The sequence below is a fragment of the Boleophthalmus pectinirostris genome, unplaced genomic scaffold (genome assembly GCF_026225935.1).
Source record: "Boleophthalmus pectinirostris isolate CB_2022bp ecotype Guang Dong unplaced genomic scaffold, ASM2622593v1 HiC_scaffold_20, whole genome shotgun sequence".
In the NCBI taxonomy this organism is placed as follows: domain Eukaryota; kingdom Metazoa; phylum Chordata; class Actinopteri; order Gobiiformes; family Gobiidae; genus Boleophthalmus; species Boleophthalmus pectinirostris.
In genome coordinates this window covers 11289685-11305773 of record NW_026571153.1, presented here as the reverse complement: position 1 = coordinate 11305773, position 16089 = coordinate 11289685, and the positions used below count along the sequence as shown (strand labels likewise).

The following is a 16089-nucleotide window of genomic DNA, read 5'->3' as shown; positions in this document are numbered from 1 at the left end:
GCATCTCACTTGTGTCTAACTCTTTTGAAGATTCTCTAGGCTATTTCTGACAACGTCTACAACACAGTGACCAGTGTCCATCTATTGTATTATCAGCGCTCTTCTCTCATAGATGTGTTTCGATTTCAACTCTTAAGAAAACATATTGCCTTTTCAAGTCAGACCTGTTTCGGATTAAACTATAACACACTTAGATTATCATTTTGGCCACTGTAAACTACAAACTTGACCTAATACAGCTTAATAATAGAAACCGGTCCACTGACTTCTTGTTCAAACCTGCAGAACTACTACTTCTTCAATTTTCATTTAGTGTTTTTATTGTTCAATAATCACGTGACATTATGTACTGTTTTTTTGTTTGTTTGTTTTGTCTATTTGTTTTGTAATTAACCACAAGTAAGTACAAAGCAGTGGGCGGGGATAGGGGGTAGGCGAACACTGACATTTTCTGAGCATTTTTAGTCAAACACAAATGCATGAATCAGTCAGTGAACACAAGTTTACATCTCTGGGTAAGACAATGATGAGGGAACACTGTTGTAACATCTTTTTTGTACGATCATAAATGATAAACTTTTGTGCCTTCTTCATTACAATTATTAGTTTGTACGACCATCAACGAAAACAAAAAATCCTTAAATTTTTCATTCTCATTACTGTTTATTTTGTATGATCATAAACGATAAACTTAGTGCCTACTTTAACATTATTATTAGTTGATATGACATAAACAAAAATATATTTCTGCATTTATGTATATGTGTGTTATGCATATGTGTATATATATGTATACTGATTATATGTACTGGATATCTTTGATGCATATATGTATGTATACATGTGTGACAGGTAAGCACTCCAAAGGTGATTTAAAAAAAAAAAAAAGTGTGAACCATGTGATTATGAAAAACAATTTGGGTAGGACACTGTTTTTGTTTTTTTTTTTAACTTCATCCTACTCCTTTTGTAGCCAGGCTGGCACCACCTAGTGCCTCCGCTCAGTTTCATTTCTCTCCAGTGACTAGGTCAGGAATCGGAATACACTAGACGGTTTGCAAAAACGCTGGAAGTACAAGTTCGGGCACCAGCCAATCAGCGAAGAGCCATACATTCAGTAATGATTCCCAAGATCGAGGATTCAAAGCAGGAACAAAGAGAATGTTTGGTGAATTTATCAAGGGGAAAGACGTTATTGCCCTTCTTCCTACGGGATTTGGGGAAACCTTAATATACCAGTTTGCCCCATTAGTGGCGCATTACATACGTCACAACCAAATAGCAGCGATTGGTTAAATGATTTTTAAAAAAGTACCCGCCTACTGTCAAGCGAACGAATCCTAATGCTGTGAGGTCAGATGGTTTCTACAAAGTGAAACCGGCTGATGAATCAGGCTACTCCTTTTGAGCCCCAGGTCCCAAATATGTTCATGTACATAACCCTGTTTTTGTTACTGTTGTTGAATTTTGTTGCACCTTGCTCAAACAAATAAAATGAATGAATAACATGGTAAAACACAAAAAAGTTTATTTTACACAATAGCCTATGCCCTCTTTAAACCAAAATTCCAGCCTGTAGTTTATATTCACCTTTCAAGTGTAAGCAACGTGACTTTAAACCCACCTAATCCACTTGTTGCCAGTTCCACAAACCCCGTGGCTGTTTCATTGTCATGCAGATCACTGTACAAAACGTGCCTTCGTCCCTGCGGTGCGTGGTGCGCTGGAGAGGGATTTCATGTGTAATTTTGTGAGGGTACAAGCAGCAGCAGCAGCAGCATCCTCCAGCCAGAGCAGCCCTCCCCCCTCTCCACTCTCCCTCACCACCAGAATGCCCGACGACCAAACGGAAGCAGGCGCTACCATTTTGAAATACAGCAACGCCTAGGTAAGATGGTAGATTTTTGGTATTTAATCTTTGCCACCTTGCTCGTAATGTTATCGTAAATGACACCGAGCACTTATATTCCGAGCCGTTGCCATGCGTAATTGTTTTGGAGGCGTTTTCGCTTTGTCCGCGGACTTCTCCGGTCCTCTGTCGCTACCACACTGTATCCACTGTGCAAAAATGTGATTGTCTTCTTGTGCACTGTATCGATCCGCTATTGTTGCCTTGTTGCTCGCGTTGTTACGTTAACTTAAACATCCAGCACGCGTTGTACATGGACATTATAGTTCTGTTTGGTTAGTTTACATTTTATAGCTCGCCTTAGGGTTTGTTTTGTTTTCGCCGAAACCGCTAAGCATCCCCCGCTTCTCTTTTTGCGCATTTCACCTTATGTAGAAACGTGCACAGTGCCTCAGTGAACTCGGTTTCTCTTTAATAAAACGCGTTAACAATGAATTTGCCAGCGGAAAATGCCACAGGGGCAAAAATAAGTTGACTCAAGTAACGTGGTGCTGCGTCATCATTTTGGTTATGCCTGAAATGAACCTGAATTCGCAGCCATATGTAAAAGCCCACTCAGTCAGTACACGGGGTGCAGTGGACAGGTTAGTAGGTTTAGGTTATACAGTAGGGGCCACACAGTCACTCTGCGCATTCGGGCGTGCATTGGTGCAGCTGCTTGGAGCCGAAACGAAAAATAGCCCCGATCAGCGGTGTCAAGTTCCTCTTTGCCCTCTTTGATTTACAGCTGTCATAAAGACTGTTCAGAAGACAAGGTGTTGCTTAACCTGGGTCATCTTAACATATTAAGATCATGGTTTTCATTTTTAACACGTCGTTTCTCTCACTATCTAAATGAATGAATACAGAACACTATGTACCCACAACTCTAGTTCACAGGATCCAGCTGTTTGCACCCTCTGTCTCTCACAAGTCTCTGCTAGTTTATTGTATGATTAAGCACAGGTCAGTGTAGTCTTCCCTGGGAGCTATTTTGAGAACGTTCAAAGTCCTTATGTTATCAGCTGAGACCAGAAATGATTGGGTGAAATAAACCAATACACAACGTAAGCAAGCAATCATTTAAAACGTTTATGGTCACCGATGAGAACAGGTAAAGTCCGACAGCGAAGCAGACGCCACTGCAGGTCTCGCTCTCAGTTGCTCGATATCTTTTGCCACACCACCACTTAGTCGAATAGGAGTGGTTACTAAGTGGTTGTTAACATCAGATATAGCCTGTACTTACTCCTCTATGTTATCTCTTCACAACATGTCTGTGTTTCTCCACAGCGCCATGGACAAGAGCCACACAGTGAAGCTCTTTGTGGGCAACTTGGCGCTAGACACGACCCAAGAGGAACTGTCGGCCATCTTTGAACCCTATGGCCAGGTGGTCAGCTGTAGCGTTCTGCGGCAGTTTGCCTTTGTGCACTTACAGGGCGAGGGAGCGGCCGAGCGCGCCATCAGAGAACTCAATGGACGCGAGTTTCGGGGCAGGAATCTGGTGGTGGAAGAGTCGAGGGGAAGGCCGCTTCACTCCACCAAAGTGTTTGTGGGTAATCTGAGTGGCATGTGCACCACCGAGGACCTGCAGCAGCTCTTTCAGACCTTTGGGAAGGTCCTGGAATGTGACAAGGTCAAAGGTAAAATAACAAAGTCTGGAATTTACATTGAGCATTGTTTGAACTGAATGAACTGAATCTCACGTCAGTGTGAGAAGTATATTTTAATATTCTCTTCTTTTTGATTAACCTTCTGCACATTGCTAACTGTTGGTCACGGTCTGTGTCTTTTCTCAGGTTATGCCTTCGTTCACATGGAAAATAAGGAGGACGCACTGCAGGCCATCGAAGCTCTTCATGGCACCTCGTTCAAAGGGCGCCCCCTGTCTGTGGAGCTATCCAAGGTTCAACCCAGCAAGCAGACACCCACAGGGAAGATCCCGTGTGTGAACTGTGGTAAGCAGGGGCATTACGCTGGCGAGTGCCCCGTGGGGAAGCCCTCTCTGGAGCAGTACCAGAGCCAGGCTGCGGTCCTGGCAGCTGCAGCTGCTGCTGCTGCAGGTCTGCCCCTCCAGGTCCAACAAAGTGTGCACAACTCTGTCTACAACACCTCTACGTTTGACCCTACGTACGCCGCGCTCACCGGGATCACCACCGGCACACGCACTGACGGGAACCCGGTGAACCCAGCCGTATACGGGGCCCTGGCCAGTCAGGTGTACGGTGCTAATGTTGCCAGTCAGCTTTACGGAACAGTTGCCAACCAGACAGGGCTGACGTCAGGTGCTACCCAGGTCTACAGCTCAGTGGCCCCCAACATCTACGGGCAGGTGGCTGCTACGCCTGCCGCCGCTGCTGCTGCTGCAGCGGCCGCTGCTTACTCCACCCCGGTTTACACCCCGACCATGGCCAACGCGCCCGTCTACCTGGCAGCCGCCCCAGGTCTTGACATGCAGACTGCAGCTGCTGCACTAAACCCCGCCTACACTATGGCTCCTGCCATTTACAGTGCCGCCGCCCCAGCCTACGCCCACCTCAGCGCCATGGGGGCGGACCCCACTGCGGCCTTATTCGAGGCTGCGCGGCAGGCACACTACTTCGCCCAGGGCCAGCAGGTGGTGGCGGAACAACAGAATGCAGTGGTGGCGGCGGCTGCAGCTGCAGTGGCCAAGTCTGGAGAGAGGGACCGCAGCCCCCTGAGGAGGTCAGCCCCTCTGCTGCCAGACCCTGTCATCAAACCCTTCATGTACCAGAGAGCAAAGCCTCGGAGACCACTCCTGCCCACACCAGCAGGGCGCGCTGCAGAGGAGGCAGTGGAGGCCGCAGAGGACCCCATGGCCAGGTAGAACAACAAAAGCCCGATCGTCATGTAGCACACAATTGTTTTTCATTATTGTAAACTACTGTTTGTATTTTCCCAGTAACTTGAGCGCTTGTTCCTGTGTAGGACTGTGTAAACTCCTCCCTCATATCTCTCAGGTATTATGCGGAGTACTACCAGCAGCTGCAGCAGTACCCTCAGTTCCAGTACTACCCTCCTCCTGGTGCCATGGCTCTTCCTGGGATGCCTGGAGTGACTGTGCCCGCGGTACCCGCTGTCCCTGCGATGCCCGCTCAGCCTGTGGCGGCGCTGGATGCTCTGAGGCCCGTGGCTGCGCTGGACGCCCTCAGACCAGTGGTCCCCACCGCCGCAGCAGTGGCGGCTGCCATGGCTGCGCCCAGGGTGTATGAGCCGCCGTTGCCGCCGCCCACGCGCAAGGAGGCCATCCTCCGCCGCCCCGAACTCTCCCTTCACACGCCTGAGCCCCCCTTCCGATAGTCGCACTGCCCTCCCCCCAAACCCGTCTGCCCCCACCTCCTCAGCAGCTGTAGTGTGAATGTGTGTGTGTGGGCTCCAGTGTGTGGCGGTCAGGCCTGGGGCTTTGGTTGTATTAACCTGCTTAAAGAGGGCTAGGGCTGGTTCTGATCGCACACTCACAGTGCAGCCTCAGCACTTGACTCCTCTGTCTATGGGCATTCTTTGATTTACTTTACGGTGCCAGTCTCACAACAGTGCCAGTATTAACAATTCATTGCCTTTTTTCTGCAACCCAGTTATGATTTTCTAGGGCCAAAATTCAAAACAATCTTTCAGCCATTCTCTTTAGGCCTAGATAATCAGTTAGGGCAGCTACGTTGCAGCCTTTTGCCTTATGTTGAGTGGTATTACTGTATTTTTCATGTACCAGAGTGAGTCCTGAGCAGTGCACTGGCTGCACTGTGCACGAGCCAGCAGAACCAGGCTGTTTCTTTGGAGATGTCTGTGTTGAATGTAAAGTTAGTCTGACTGAATGAGCTGGATGTTTGGGCTCCTGACTTTGCAGTGCACAAGCGCAGCAGCTCCAGTGGCGGCTTGCAGACAATAGTGAAGCACATGTTAAACGTACTGTAATGTATGAGCGCTCCTCTCCTCCACCCTCTCCTCTGAAAGACACTGCTTCAGCTCTCATTACAGCTGCCTACCTCCGACACGCCCCCTTCAGTGTTTGTTGTGTTCACTTTTACCCAGTCAGCAGCTCTGCTCCAAAGCTGCAGAGTCAGCGCTTTAGTTTGGGAGGACTATGACTGTACATATTTTGGATGTCCTACATATTCAGATGCCTTTTTTAAATTAGTACATGATGATAATAATAATGTGTTCTTTGTTTTTAATGTAGTTTACAAGTCAGTGTGGGGCGCAGTAATTGTACAAAGGCCCCTGTGTGACTACTGAATGAGCTGTTTACAAAGGATCTTTACACTGCATCCTCTATAGACTTATGTGATGACAACTATGTGCCTATAAGCTTTGAGTGAAGTGCATTAAGCGGAGGGATCTCCCATTTTAAGTGCTTTTTACTTTACTAATCATTTCAAAAGAGGGTACAGGAGCATTTCCTACGTACTTGCACTTGTTTAACTTTCGTGTAATAGGTTTGAAAAGCCACAACTTGAGCCTTAAAGGTTCATATGAGCGAACAACAGTGATAGCACCAATGACATGAGATATGGGGCAGTGTCTTTTAGCAGTATCCTCCTTAAATCAGACGTGCTTCAAATTGTAGTTGCAAAAAAATCAGACAAATGAGTTATGCGTCTTTGAAAACCTTACATATTCATTCATTTCTCGAGGGCATATCTCACTTGTCTCGTTCTCCATGAAGTGTTTTTCTATATAATGGAGAAATATTTTTTGCAAGACTCTTTGACAGCGGTCTGGGCACATGGACGTACCCCTCCCCTCCCCCCTGTGGTTTTTAGTGGCTAAGTGACTTTTGCATCTCACAGTGTAATCTTTGTGTGTCCTATATACAAACACATACCAGTTGCATCCTTTGTAGAAATATGTGGTTTGCGAAATGTCTTGTTTGCCATGTTTAAGACCGTATTTTTAGAGAAGTATTTAATTTTTCTTTTTTAGGAAAAGAACAAAATCCGGCATGCTTTTTACTGAGAATATGTATCCTATAATCATTACTCGAATGATAATAAAGAATGTTTGGCTGACTACTGTGGTAAAAGAAAGCAAGGGTTCGGACATTTCCCCTTCTTCTTCCTCTTTGTCTTTCTGCACTGTCTGTTTCTCCTCAGTAAAACGACTACCAGACCCTTTTGACTGAGGATCCAGGGGGACACAAGTGTAGATGCTGCCCCAGCTTTGCCCTCTTTGGTCAGACAAGTGCGGTTCGGTGCTCCCATCTCTCTCTCCAGCCTCTTTAACTCTGAGCTCACATCTGAGATCACATTTGTGCAAATTTTCAAACATTTGGGAGGGTAAACAGCACAGTGAGTTCACGTTGAGAGCTGGTGAGAGGCGCACAGATAGAATGGCTACATTTTGATCTGTGGAGCAGTGCTTTTTCTGTCACGGGGCTTACCTCTGGGTTGTCTGGTCTGGTCTGGTTTTGGTCTGGTCTCCCTTCTGCACCAAATTCTCCCCTTTTCCGTGTGTCCTTGTGTCTACTCTCTACTCTTAAACCTACCTGCATGCGTGATACTCTCTGTAACTCTTTCGCTCAATACAAAAAATCCAAAAAGTGAAAAAAAAAAAAAAACAGTCCAGATCTGACTAACTATCTCAACTGAAATAGGTACCACCTTCCGGAAGCGTGATCCATGATGGGGACGATGTTTAGCGCGACGCATCCACAGTCTCTCTCTCTCTCTGTCTTCGGACCTTCAAGGTAAATGAAAACAAAACAGCCAAAAACCAAAAAAAAAGCACTTACCTGACCTCTCCCCTCACCTGACCTTTCACCTTTGACCTGTACCTTCCTGCTCAATCACCAACTCACCCCTCCCTCCTTCCCCTCTTTCTCTCCTACATTCTCCCGCTCTGCTCACTCGTCCACAACCCTTCACTTGTATCTGATGGAGCAAACAGTCCCTTTTTCTCTCTCACGTGATTGTTGTTTCGGAAATATGCAGTGTAGTGATGAAGTTGTGTTCATCAGTTTACATAATACTGAATAAAAGGCCCGTAATTGATTAGATAAATGTAAACAAGAGCCTTAAAGGAGAATTAAGCGAAACTAATTGCATATAAAAGCCTTATAAGGTCCAGATAGATAAGCATTGGTCTATATACAATACAAAAAGGTTAGTAATGCATTTATTTAAGCCCGATATTACTCTATTTTCAGATTTGTTTTGTTGTTTCCTCATCACAAACATACCTGGAGTTGTGCTTTGTAAATGAGCCTGACTGATATGGTGCTAAGTGCTGATAGCCAATACACAAGCCAATATATTTTGTGACGTTAAAATTCATTGGTAATCTTCAATCTTGACTCTATTAGATTTTAAATTGGGTTTGTTTAGGTGATATTTACTGTTATTCTGCCTCTTTACGTCATATTTAAAGACAGCAGGTCGGCATAATGGCATTTTGGCATGACATTCTTACCTGTAAACAAAGTAAACTACCGCTAATAATGTTTAGGAGTTAAGAGATGTATTTACATCATGCGTGCCGTGGTAATTAACTATATGTGTAAATGCCGATTCACACCTCTAATCACAGCTCATTTACATATCAGTGTAACATATTTGACGCAATAGAGAGTCTAAGCTTCATAACGAGGTATAACATACCCACGTGGCCCATATCGGTACGATTTAGGCCAATAACCGATGTCTGCAGTTGCCCATATCGGCTGATAATATCGGCCAAACAATATATCGGTCAGTCCTTAGTTTAAATCACTCATGTTTAACACAAACTCATATTTACAGAACGTCTCTCACAATGAAAACACTCTCTTACACCTTGGGACATTATGTTTCACTCCTCAAATTTCAAATCTGTAATGAACAAAAGGTACAGTAAAAGGTAGCGGTTAACATGAAAACTACCGCTTCATGACGTCACAAGGTGGAACAGACTAATAATAAAGAGTTACTCAGACATGTGTGAATGAAACAAAACACAACTCCAGGTCTGTTTTTGATGAGGTACAACATTCTAACATGGCTCACAACAATCAGTTTTGTGTAATATAGAACCTGGAGATGTTATTGCTTTGCCTGGAATGTTCCACAGTATGGTATTAAACGTATCTTGCATTTATCCCATTGCATTACATGTTTTCCTAGTCACAAAACACCTTGAAAAACATACATGCGTCCTTACTGTGTGCAGACTCGCCTTTAATTCATCTGGTAACTTGGCCTAAGTTAATTGCAATACCGCCAAACATTCCCGGCAAATCAATAACATCTCCATGGAGACAAGCTGCTGGCACACTATATTTCCTCCAGAAAAGTTACATAGGGCATATTTAAGTACATGCAAAATCTATAAAAAGTCGAAGAATAGACCCACATAAAAGTGCAGTATAGCAGTCAATCTCAGAACATTTTGTGCAGGCTGCCCTTATCTCACTGGTCCAATAGTCCAGCAATTCAGTACGTGAGCACATTTGTATTCTCTCTGCTGTGTTCACAAATGCAATCAATAGAAAAAGATCCATTTTAGGTGAATACTTTTCTTGTAGCTGTGAAAAAGCCTGTATCAACAACCAGTGAGTCGTGTAGTTCAGTGGATATTAACCCTCAGCTTGTTTGGACGAAGTCTTAAAAACACCTAGATTGCAATAAGATATAATAAAAATGAGTTCTGACACATGAATTGCAGTGTTTCAAAGTGATTTATAAATAAAGGTCACTCAAAAAGGAATACTCATAAAAGGATAAAAGGATGATTTTGATTTTCGCTGTCTTTATTGCACTCTAAAAACATATGTTCTTACCGTGAGCAGGCTTGCATCTCCACAAACCTGACTCTTATTGGCCTAGAGGTATGGCATGATCATACTGTACCTTTAACTTTTTAACATTAAGATGAATTTAAATCTCGTGCTTCGATTGTGAATGCAAATGAAGTGCAAATGTGGCTGTAATAAAATCTGAAGCTTCTATGCAAATTGATGGACACAGCTGCACATGAAGAGAGCATGTGGTTGGTTGTTGTTTTCTGGTTGTTGTTTTGAGGCTTGGCAGGTCTGGAGTCCACTTCCTGTGCTCCTCCGCCGTCTTCGCCGCCCTCTCCTTCTCCCTCTCCGACCTGTGACCTCTGACCCCGCCTCACTGCCCCGCCCTCCCTGTCGCGTCCTTTACCTCTCGCCGTTCACTACTACTTTACTGCGCTTTATGGTTGTCTCGCCGTCACCGCCGTTTTGACACTTTGGATCTGGGTATGTGGCTGTACTTTTGCTAGCCCAGAAGCACACATTTTGCCTTGCAGCCAAAATAAATTTTCTTATTTTAATGTGCAGTTCTTCGCCAGGGAAGTGCCAATCTGAAATTCTTCAATATAACATAGAGTATTTCAAGTAGCACTGTACATTCTGGTCATATTAGAGCTCATGAAACTAAATGTGTGTCAGTTTCCATTGAGAACAGTGATCCTTTTGTTCAGGTATTGAATTGAACCCCGTGGATGTGTTGGTATCAAAAGGTGAGTCCTACATCTGAAAGTGAGGAAGCTACAAACTACCAGGAGTGATTGGATTTCTAACAGAGGCACAAAATGTTCCTGCACCAAAGTTACCTTGAATAAAAAGACGCAAAGGCGGATAATAATATGAGCAGTGAGAGTAGTACTGGGAGTATGACATAGCAGCTACTACTAAAGAATTTTAATTACAAACCTCTTTCACCTTCTGTCTTCATTACCTTTTCGCAAGACAAATAGACCACAACAGTGAAAACAATTTGGTATCTCATTTCAAAAGCAGCGAAAGTGATAGGACATTTCATAGTGTATTAGAGATTCACTATTCTGTTAGAGAGTCTTCATGGAGATGTTAATGCTTTGCCTTTAATATTCAATACCGGTCAAAAGTTTTAGAACACCACACTTTTTCCTGTTTTTTTTTTTTTTTTTTTTTTTTTACTGTTTACATATTCTAAACTTTTGATTCATCAAAGTGTCCACCTTTGGCAGATATAAAAACTGAACACACTCGTGGCTCGTTTTATTTACAACAGAACTCAAATATTCTTCAGAAAGTTCTTCCCAAGTCTGTTGCAGAAGTTCCCATAAATGTGTGGCACCTGTAGGTTGCTTGGCTTTCACTCTTCTGTCCAGTTCATCCCAAAACCAGCTCGATGGAATTTAAATCTGGAGACTGTGCTGAACACTTCAAGCTCACCATCTTGTTCTTTTTTTGCTCTAGTTTTGGCAGAGCTTGGCCTTGCGTTTTGTTATCTTTTATCTTTTTTTTTTGGTCCTATTTCAAGCTGTTCATTGGACTTGCACGACTTGAATTTCAATAAATAACTGGAAAAATTAGGGTGTTCTAAAGCGTTTGACCGGTAGTGTATCTATTCTGTATTTGTTAAATTACAGGTCATTTTACATGCGTTCTTTCTGTGAGTGGGGTCGCATCTCCACAGATCTGACTCCACCGAGACAAGCAATAACTTCTCTATGACAAGCTCTCCAGTAGAATAGTTCTTTTTTAAAAGTAGTTACATTTGCCTGTGTGGTTCTGTTGGTAAATCTTTGATCCAGGCTTCATAGCTCAAACATTTTGGTTCAGCGTTTTGGCTCCAGTTGCCTCCTGACTGCAGCCTCGTCTTCTGCCGCTGGGGTGATCTCAGTTACGCCTGTCTGCATCCCTCCCCTCCCTTCTCCCCCTCCCTGGTCTGAATTCACAGCACACCCCGGCCCCCCTCACTCCCTCTCCCGATTTGTCTCTGTGCTTTGACTCAAGATTGTGCAGTTTCTAGTCCAGATGCTCAAAAAAACACTCTTCTTTCTTTACGGTCGTTGTCTGCTGTGGCTGGATCTGTAGAGATCACTGTAATGTAGGAGAAGAACAATCAGTTTTAGCACAACATATAACATAGACCATATTGCCTTGTTTTGAATGACATTTAGAAAACAGTGTGGCCAGTATACACCAATCAGGCATCATGACCACTCAGATGAACTGAATAAATTTGTAGAAAGGTTCATCTAGCGCAAGGATTTGAGTTTGGTAAAGCTTATGTGTGCTGGTTAGACAGTACCACTCCAAGATGGCAGCTTATGTCGTGTCATTCCTCTGTCCAGTGGTCATTTTTGTGGTGGAGGGTCCTCTACCTCCTTGCCTCCAAAGAGATGTTGTGTTTTTGAAATGATCCACAGTACGACATTTTACAGATGTTTTTATTGCTCAGAAATGCACCGAAAAATATGAAAATGTACTGTGAGTGGGCCCGCATCTGCACAGAACTGACTCATAGCTCGTCTTGATTTGGTTGTTTTCAGGGAGATGGATTTAGCCTTAAGTTTAATGCCATACTGTGGAACATTCCAGCCAACCAACATTCCAGCATCTTCATGGAGACAAGCAGATGATAGAACTAACCAGATTACACACACGCTGCAACTTTGAGAATTTTTATTTTTAGTCCAAGATTTCAACCGTGAGAAAAAACACGATTTACCTGAAAAGTGTAGGAAAACTTCATTCAAAACAGTATTATACGAACCACAGGAGTTAAAATCTAACAAAATGCAAACACTGGATCCAGAAATGTAACTTTGGTTCCAGAAATAAGTGATTTCATAATTGTAACGTCCTTGTAGCTCTACAGCAGATGACGTGAATTGCAGTTGTGATATAAAAAGATCTGAATATTTCATAGGATATTTTTGAATGTTTTACAGTATATTCTCAATAGCAGACATGTATGCCTGATTGGTGTAATTGTTTCTAGCACAAAGTGAGTAGACTGCTGACAAAGAGACACCAGCAGTAGGGTTTACAGTAGAAAATACCTCATTTATAAATATATCTGCATTTGTGATCCATTCATTCTAGATGCTGCAGTTTTATGTTTTTATATTTAACATCAAATCATCGTGTCTACCTTTTGGTCTTATGTCCAATAGCCAGCAATACCTCTTCAGTATAATCTGTACATTTACTGTGTGACCGTGTAATGTAAATAAATGGTACCTTCATTTCAGTAGCCTAAGATTTACATGTAGGTTATCAGACCAGGCCAAATGTAATTGAAATGGCTGTAATTAAAATGATGAGACACATGTGAAGTGTCTGGAGAATGTGTGTCCCAAAGGATGGGATATTTTCAAGGACAAAAATGTTAGTTACTGTGAATGACAAATCGATTATTGTATCATTTAGCCTATTGCATTTAATCTGTATATTTCTAAGGTATATTTGACTCTGCATGCAAGACATTAATAAACTATATTTTTTTCTCATCTATTTGGCGTAATGCATTTTATTAAATTTTTATTCATTAGAACAACCAATAACATTCTATCTGCCTATATGTTTTAATAAGGATTGTTGGGGTTTAAGTCATTTCATATTTTCAGTTTTAGTTTCATAAAACCTGGGTTTACAGTTGAGGGTCACTAACAGCGACAGGTGCACGGCACAGGCCATAAAACGTCTATGGTGTGAAGGGGCGTGATTGACGTGGGTGTTAGCCACTCCCGGGCCTCCGGACTGCTGCCCATGTCAAAGGACCACGCCTTTTACACCTTTTTAGGGTTTGAACCCGATACCCACACAGTTGGTTCCCATACTTATTGGGGTGCGGTCACGTGTGCCACTTTTGACCAGGAAAGGAGCACCGGCCGCAGGGTCTTCTGGTAGTGGGAGCACCACCTCCGCACAGGCACCTCGTACCAGTGGAGTCTGGTCTCTGCAGTCCCCAACTCTCCCCCTCGCGTCGCGGCGGTTCTGTTGCTGATAATATTTTTTTAAGTCTAAACTGAGGGGGACACTCGCGGTCCTGATAGAGGCGGCACGATGACAGCTGTCGAAACCCAAATGACATACAGCAACTCCTATACGATCCACCATGAAGAAGCGTACATGACCCAAGAGGAAGACTGGGACAGGGACCTGTTGCTAGATCCAGCCTGGGAGAAACAGCAGAGGAAGGTAGGTTGAATCAGTGCGCATGGAACTGAGCGTTTCATCCTTGTGCCGCTGTGCGTAATTACGCACAAACGCACACTCGCTACTATTGTATCAACAGAACTTAAGTATGATGGTGTGATGTGAACACTATTTCCTTGGTCAGACTGTCCTGTGGGACTGAGCTGTGCCGCACCTGGCACTTCAGTCCTGCTGGAGCTGTGTGGGCAGATATTTTAGGCTGTGGAACTTTCTCAGTGTTGTCTTTCAGTTACCCCTGATTGCCTTGCGAAGGCTGTCTAAATATAATCTCCCCTCCCCATACGCGAGTCTACACTTAAATCAAAATCAAAATCCAGACCCATAAGTAATTAAACTATTTCAGTCAAAATAAAGTTAGAATAACCACTGAAACTCCCAGCACAATGGTGTATCACTGTATTACTCAACACATCATTTCTGCATCATGTATTACTATGTAAAAACTGTTAACTGTAGTAAAATTATGGTGAAGTCTCAAATATGAAGTTTGATTTAAAAAAAATAAATAAAATAAAAATTAAAAAAATATATTTCTATGATGTAAACTGCGCTGCTATTTTTAGGCGCTACAGCAGCACACTGCTGTTGCCATAGAGACCACCTGGCGTACCAGGTGCACGTCTTTAACTGTCACAGATGAACCAACAAAAGCCACAACATCCACCTCTAAAAAGAGACCAACAAAAACAGATAAACTTAGGCAATGTTTTTCAAAGTGTAAGTTTACATGGAGACTATAATTTCATTTATTTCATGTAAATGTGCCACTTACATCACTGTGAGCAGACACACACTTAGCAGCCTAAGCTAACAATTAGCCGTGGCTGACTGAGCGCTGTGGCTCTTGTTGAACAACTGTAAACCTACACCAAGTCCATTTTTCTTATACAGACGTAGACCTCCTGCTGATCTGCATCAGGCTTTGAATTACCTCCAGTGATAATGACTGTGCCATAGGATGGTCCTAAACAAACCTTTGACTCTTAAATGTCTCTTAAATTGTAAATGACTGGCTTTTAGTGAATAGTCTACATATAATATCAATAAGCTGAATGTAGAGTTGATCATTTGTTTGAAGGTCATGTGAGTGCTGTTATATCACCATATGTATGTGATGAGGTAAAGATGGGAGTGGTTTTCTGTTCACTGAAGTGTTTTAGGCCCACAGAGCTTCTCCTCCTCCTTATAGTCAGTGTTAAAGAGCCAGAGCAGACACCTGGAGCTGCAGGACTCTGTGCTGTGAGTGTGGAGCCAAAGCTCTGCTGCAGCTCCCCCTGACAGTGTGAAGGACCTGAACAGATGCAGAGGAGAGGGATGGCAGGATGGTAGATATACACCCCGGCTGGGTTTCACCGGCCACAAATAAACATGGCCCTAAAAATACACCACTGCTCTGCTCTACTGTCCACAGCTCTGTCCGCAAACCACCAAACTGCTTACGATATAACTCTTACCTTTTCCTCCTACTTTTGCCTTCTCTCAGCTGAAAATGACCTAAAACATTCAAACTAACTTGAACTAAACCTAGGCAAGCAGAAATAAATCATTAATATGTTACAATTAGTGCATTTTGAGCTATATATTTTGATCATCATTCAACTGAGTTCTAGATACTGAATCTTATCAGCCTATTAAGCAACTTTGAGTGTCCAAAAAAAGCTCTATATAAAATCTGATCCGTTATTATTATTGATGGGGATTAAGCTTAGTGTTATATGTGGCATTCTGAGAACTTTTCACCATTAAAAAAGGTAGATAATGTTATGTTTTTAATAGCTATGGCAGCAGTTCTAATTTCCATCCTTCTGAAAGACAAATTTTTATGTAATTCTAATATTTGGTGTGTAATTTCTCTCTTTTTGTCCAGTATGAACCACTATAATAGATCAATAATAGGCTATATGTAAAGTGACTACCAATTCAAACCTAAATTTCTATTTTTTTTAATGGAAAAAAGTCCTCAAAATGGCGTCTATAAACAGTAAGCTGAAACGAATGAATCATATTTGTAGTGTGTGCATCTGCGGAGGGCCCAGACACTGTACGCCGCCGGAGAATCGAGCTTAAGGAGCTGATATCAGTCCGTAAATATAGCAGAACATCATTTGGCCGTGTAATGAATATGAAAGGGAAATCTGTGTACCACCTGTTCTTATTCTGTCTTTGGGTTTATTTTTCCGGTAAATTTCGGACGCTGAGTAGTGTTGGTAGAATGTTTGTCAACACGCTGATCCAAATCCGCGATGAC

General features: G+C 43.0%; 2 protein-coding genes across 3 annotated transcripts in view; both read left to right on the top strand.

Moving 5' to 3' along the window:
- Nucleotides 1-1740: 1740 nt before the first annotated feature.
- Nucleotides 1741-13136, top strand: rbm14b (RNA binding motif protein 14b). Of its 2 annotated transcripts, XR_008632552.1 has the most exons (5): nt 1741-1888; nt 3182-3534; nt 3691-4735; nt 4873-7595; nt 10331-13136. XR_008632552.1 is itself a non-coding variant. In XM_020936454.2 (4 exons), the coding sequence occupies exons 2-4, from the start codon at nt 3186-3188 to the stop codon at nt 5210-5212; spliced, it is 1734 nt and encodes a 577-aa protein (XP_020792113.2). In that variant the 5' UTR covers nt 1741-1888; nt 3182-3185; the 3' UTR covers nt 5213-13136. The 2 variants fall into 2 exon arrangements, 1 of the variants encoding a protein (XP_020792113.2); XM_020936454.2 differs by having other exon boundaries at nt 4873-13136.
- Nucleotides 13137-13485: 349 nt separating this feature from the next.
- actn3b (actinin alpha 3b) overlaps nt 13486-16089 on the top strand; it is a 50295-nt gene continuing 47691 nt past the window's right edge. Inside the window, exon 1 of the mRNA XM_020936498.2 lies at nt 13486-13823. Coding sequence (XP_020792157.1) covers nt 13689-13823 — 135 coding nt within the window. The 5' untranslated portion in view covers nt 13486-13688. The remainder of the gene's footprint in view (nt 13824-16089) is intronic.

Coding starts and splice junctions, on each gene's coding strand:
- rbm14b (XM_020936454.2), top strand. CDS start 3,186: ATGGACAAGAGCCACACAGTGAAGCTCTTTGTGGGCAACTTGGCGCTA. Junction 3,535..3,690: donor GGAATGTGACAAGGTCAAAG/GTAAAATAACAA, acceptor GTCTTTTCTCAG/GTTATGCCTTCGTTCACATG. Junction 4,736..4,872: donor GCAGAGGACCCCATGGCCAG/GTAGAACAACAA, acceptor CATATCTCTCAG/GTATTATGCGGAGTACTACC.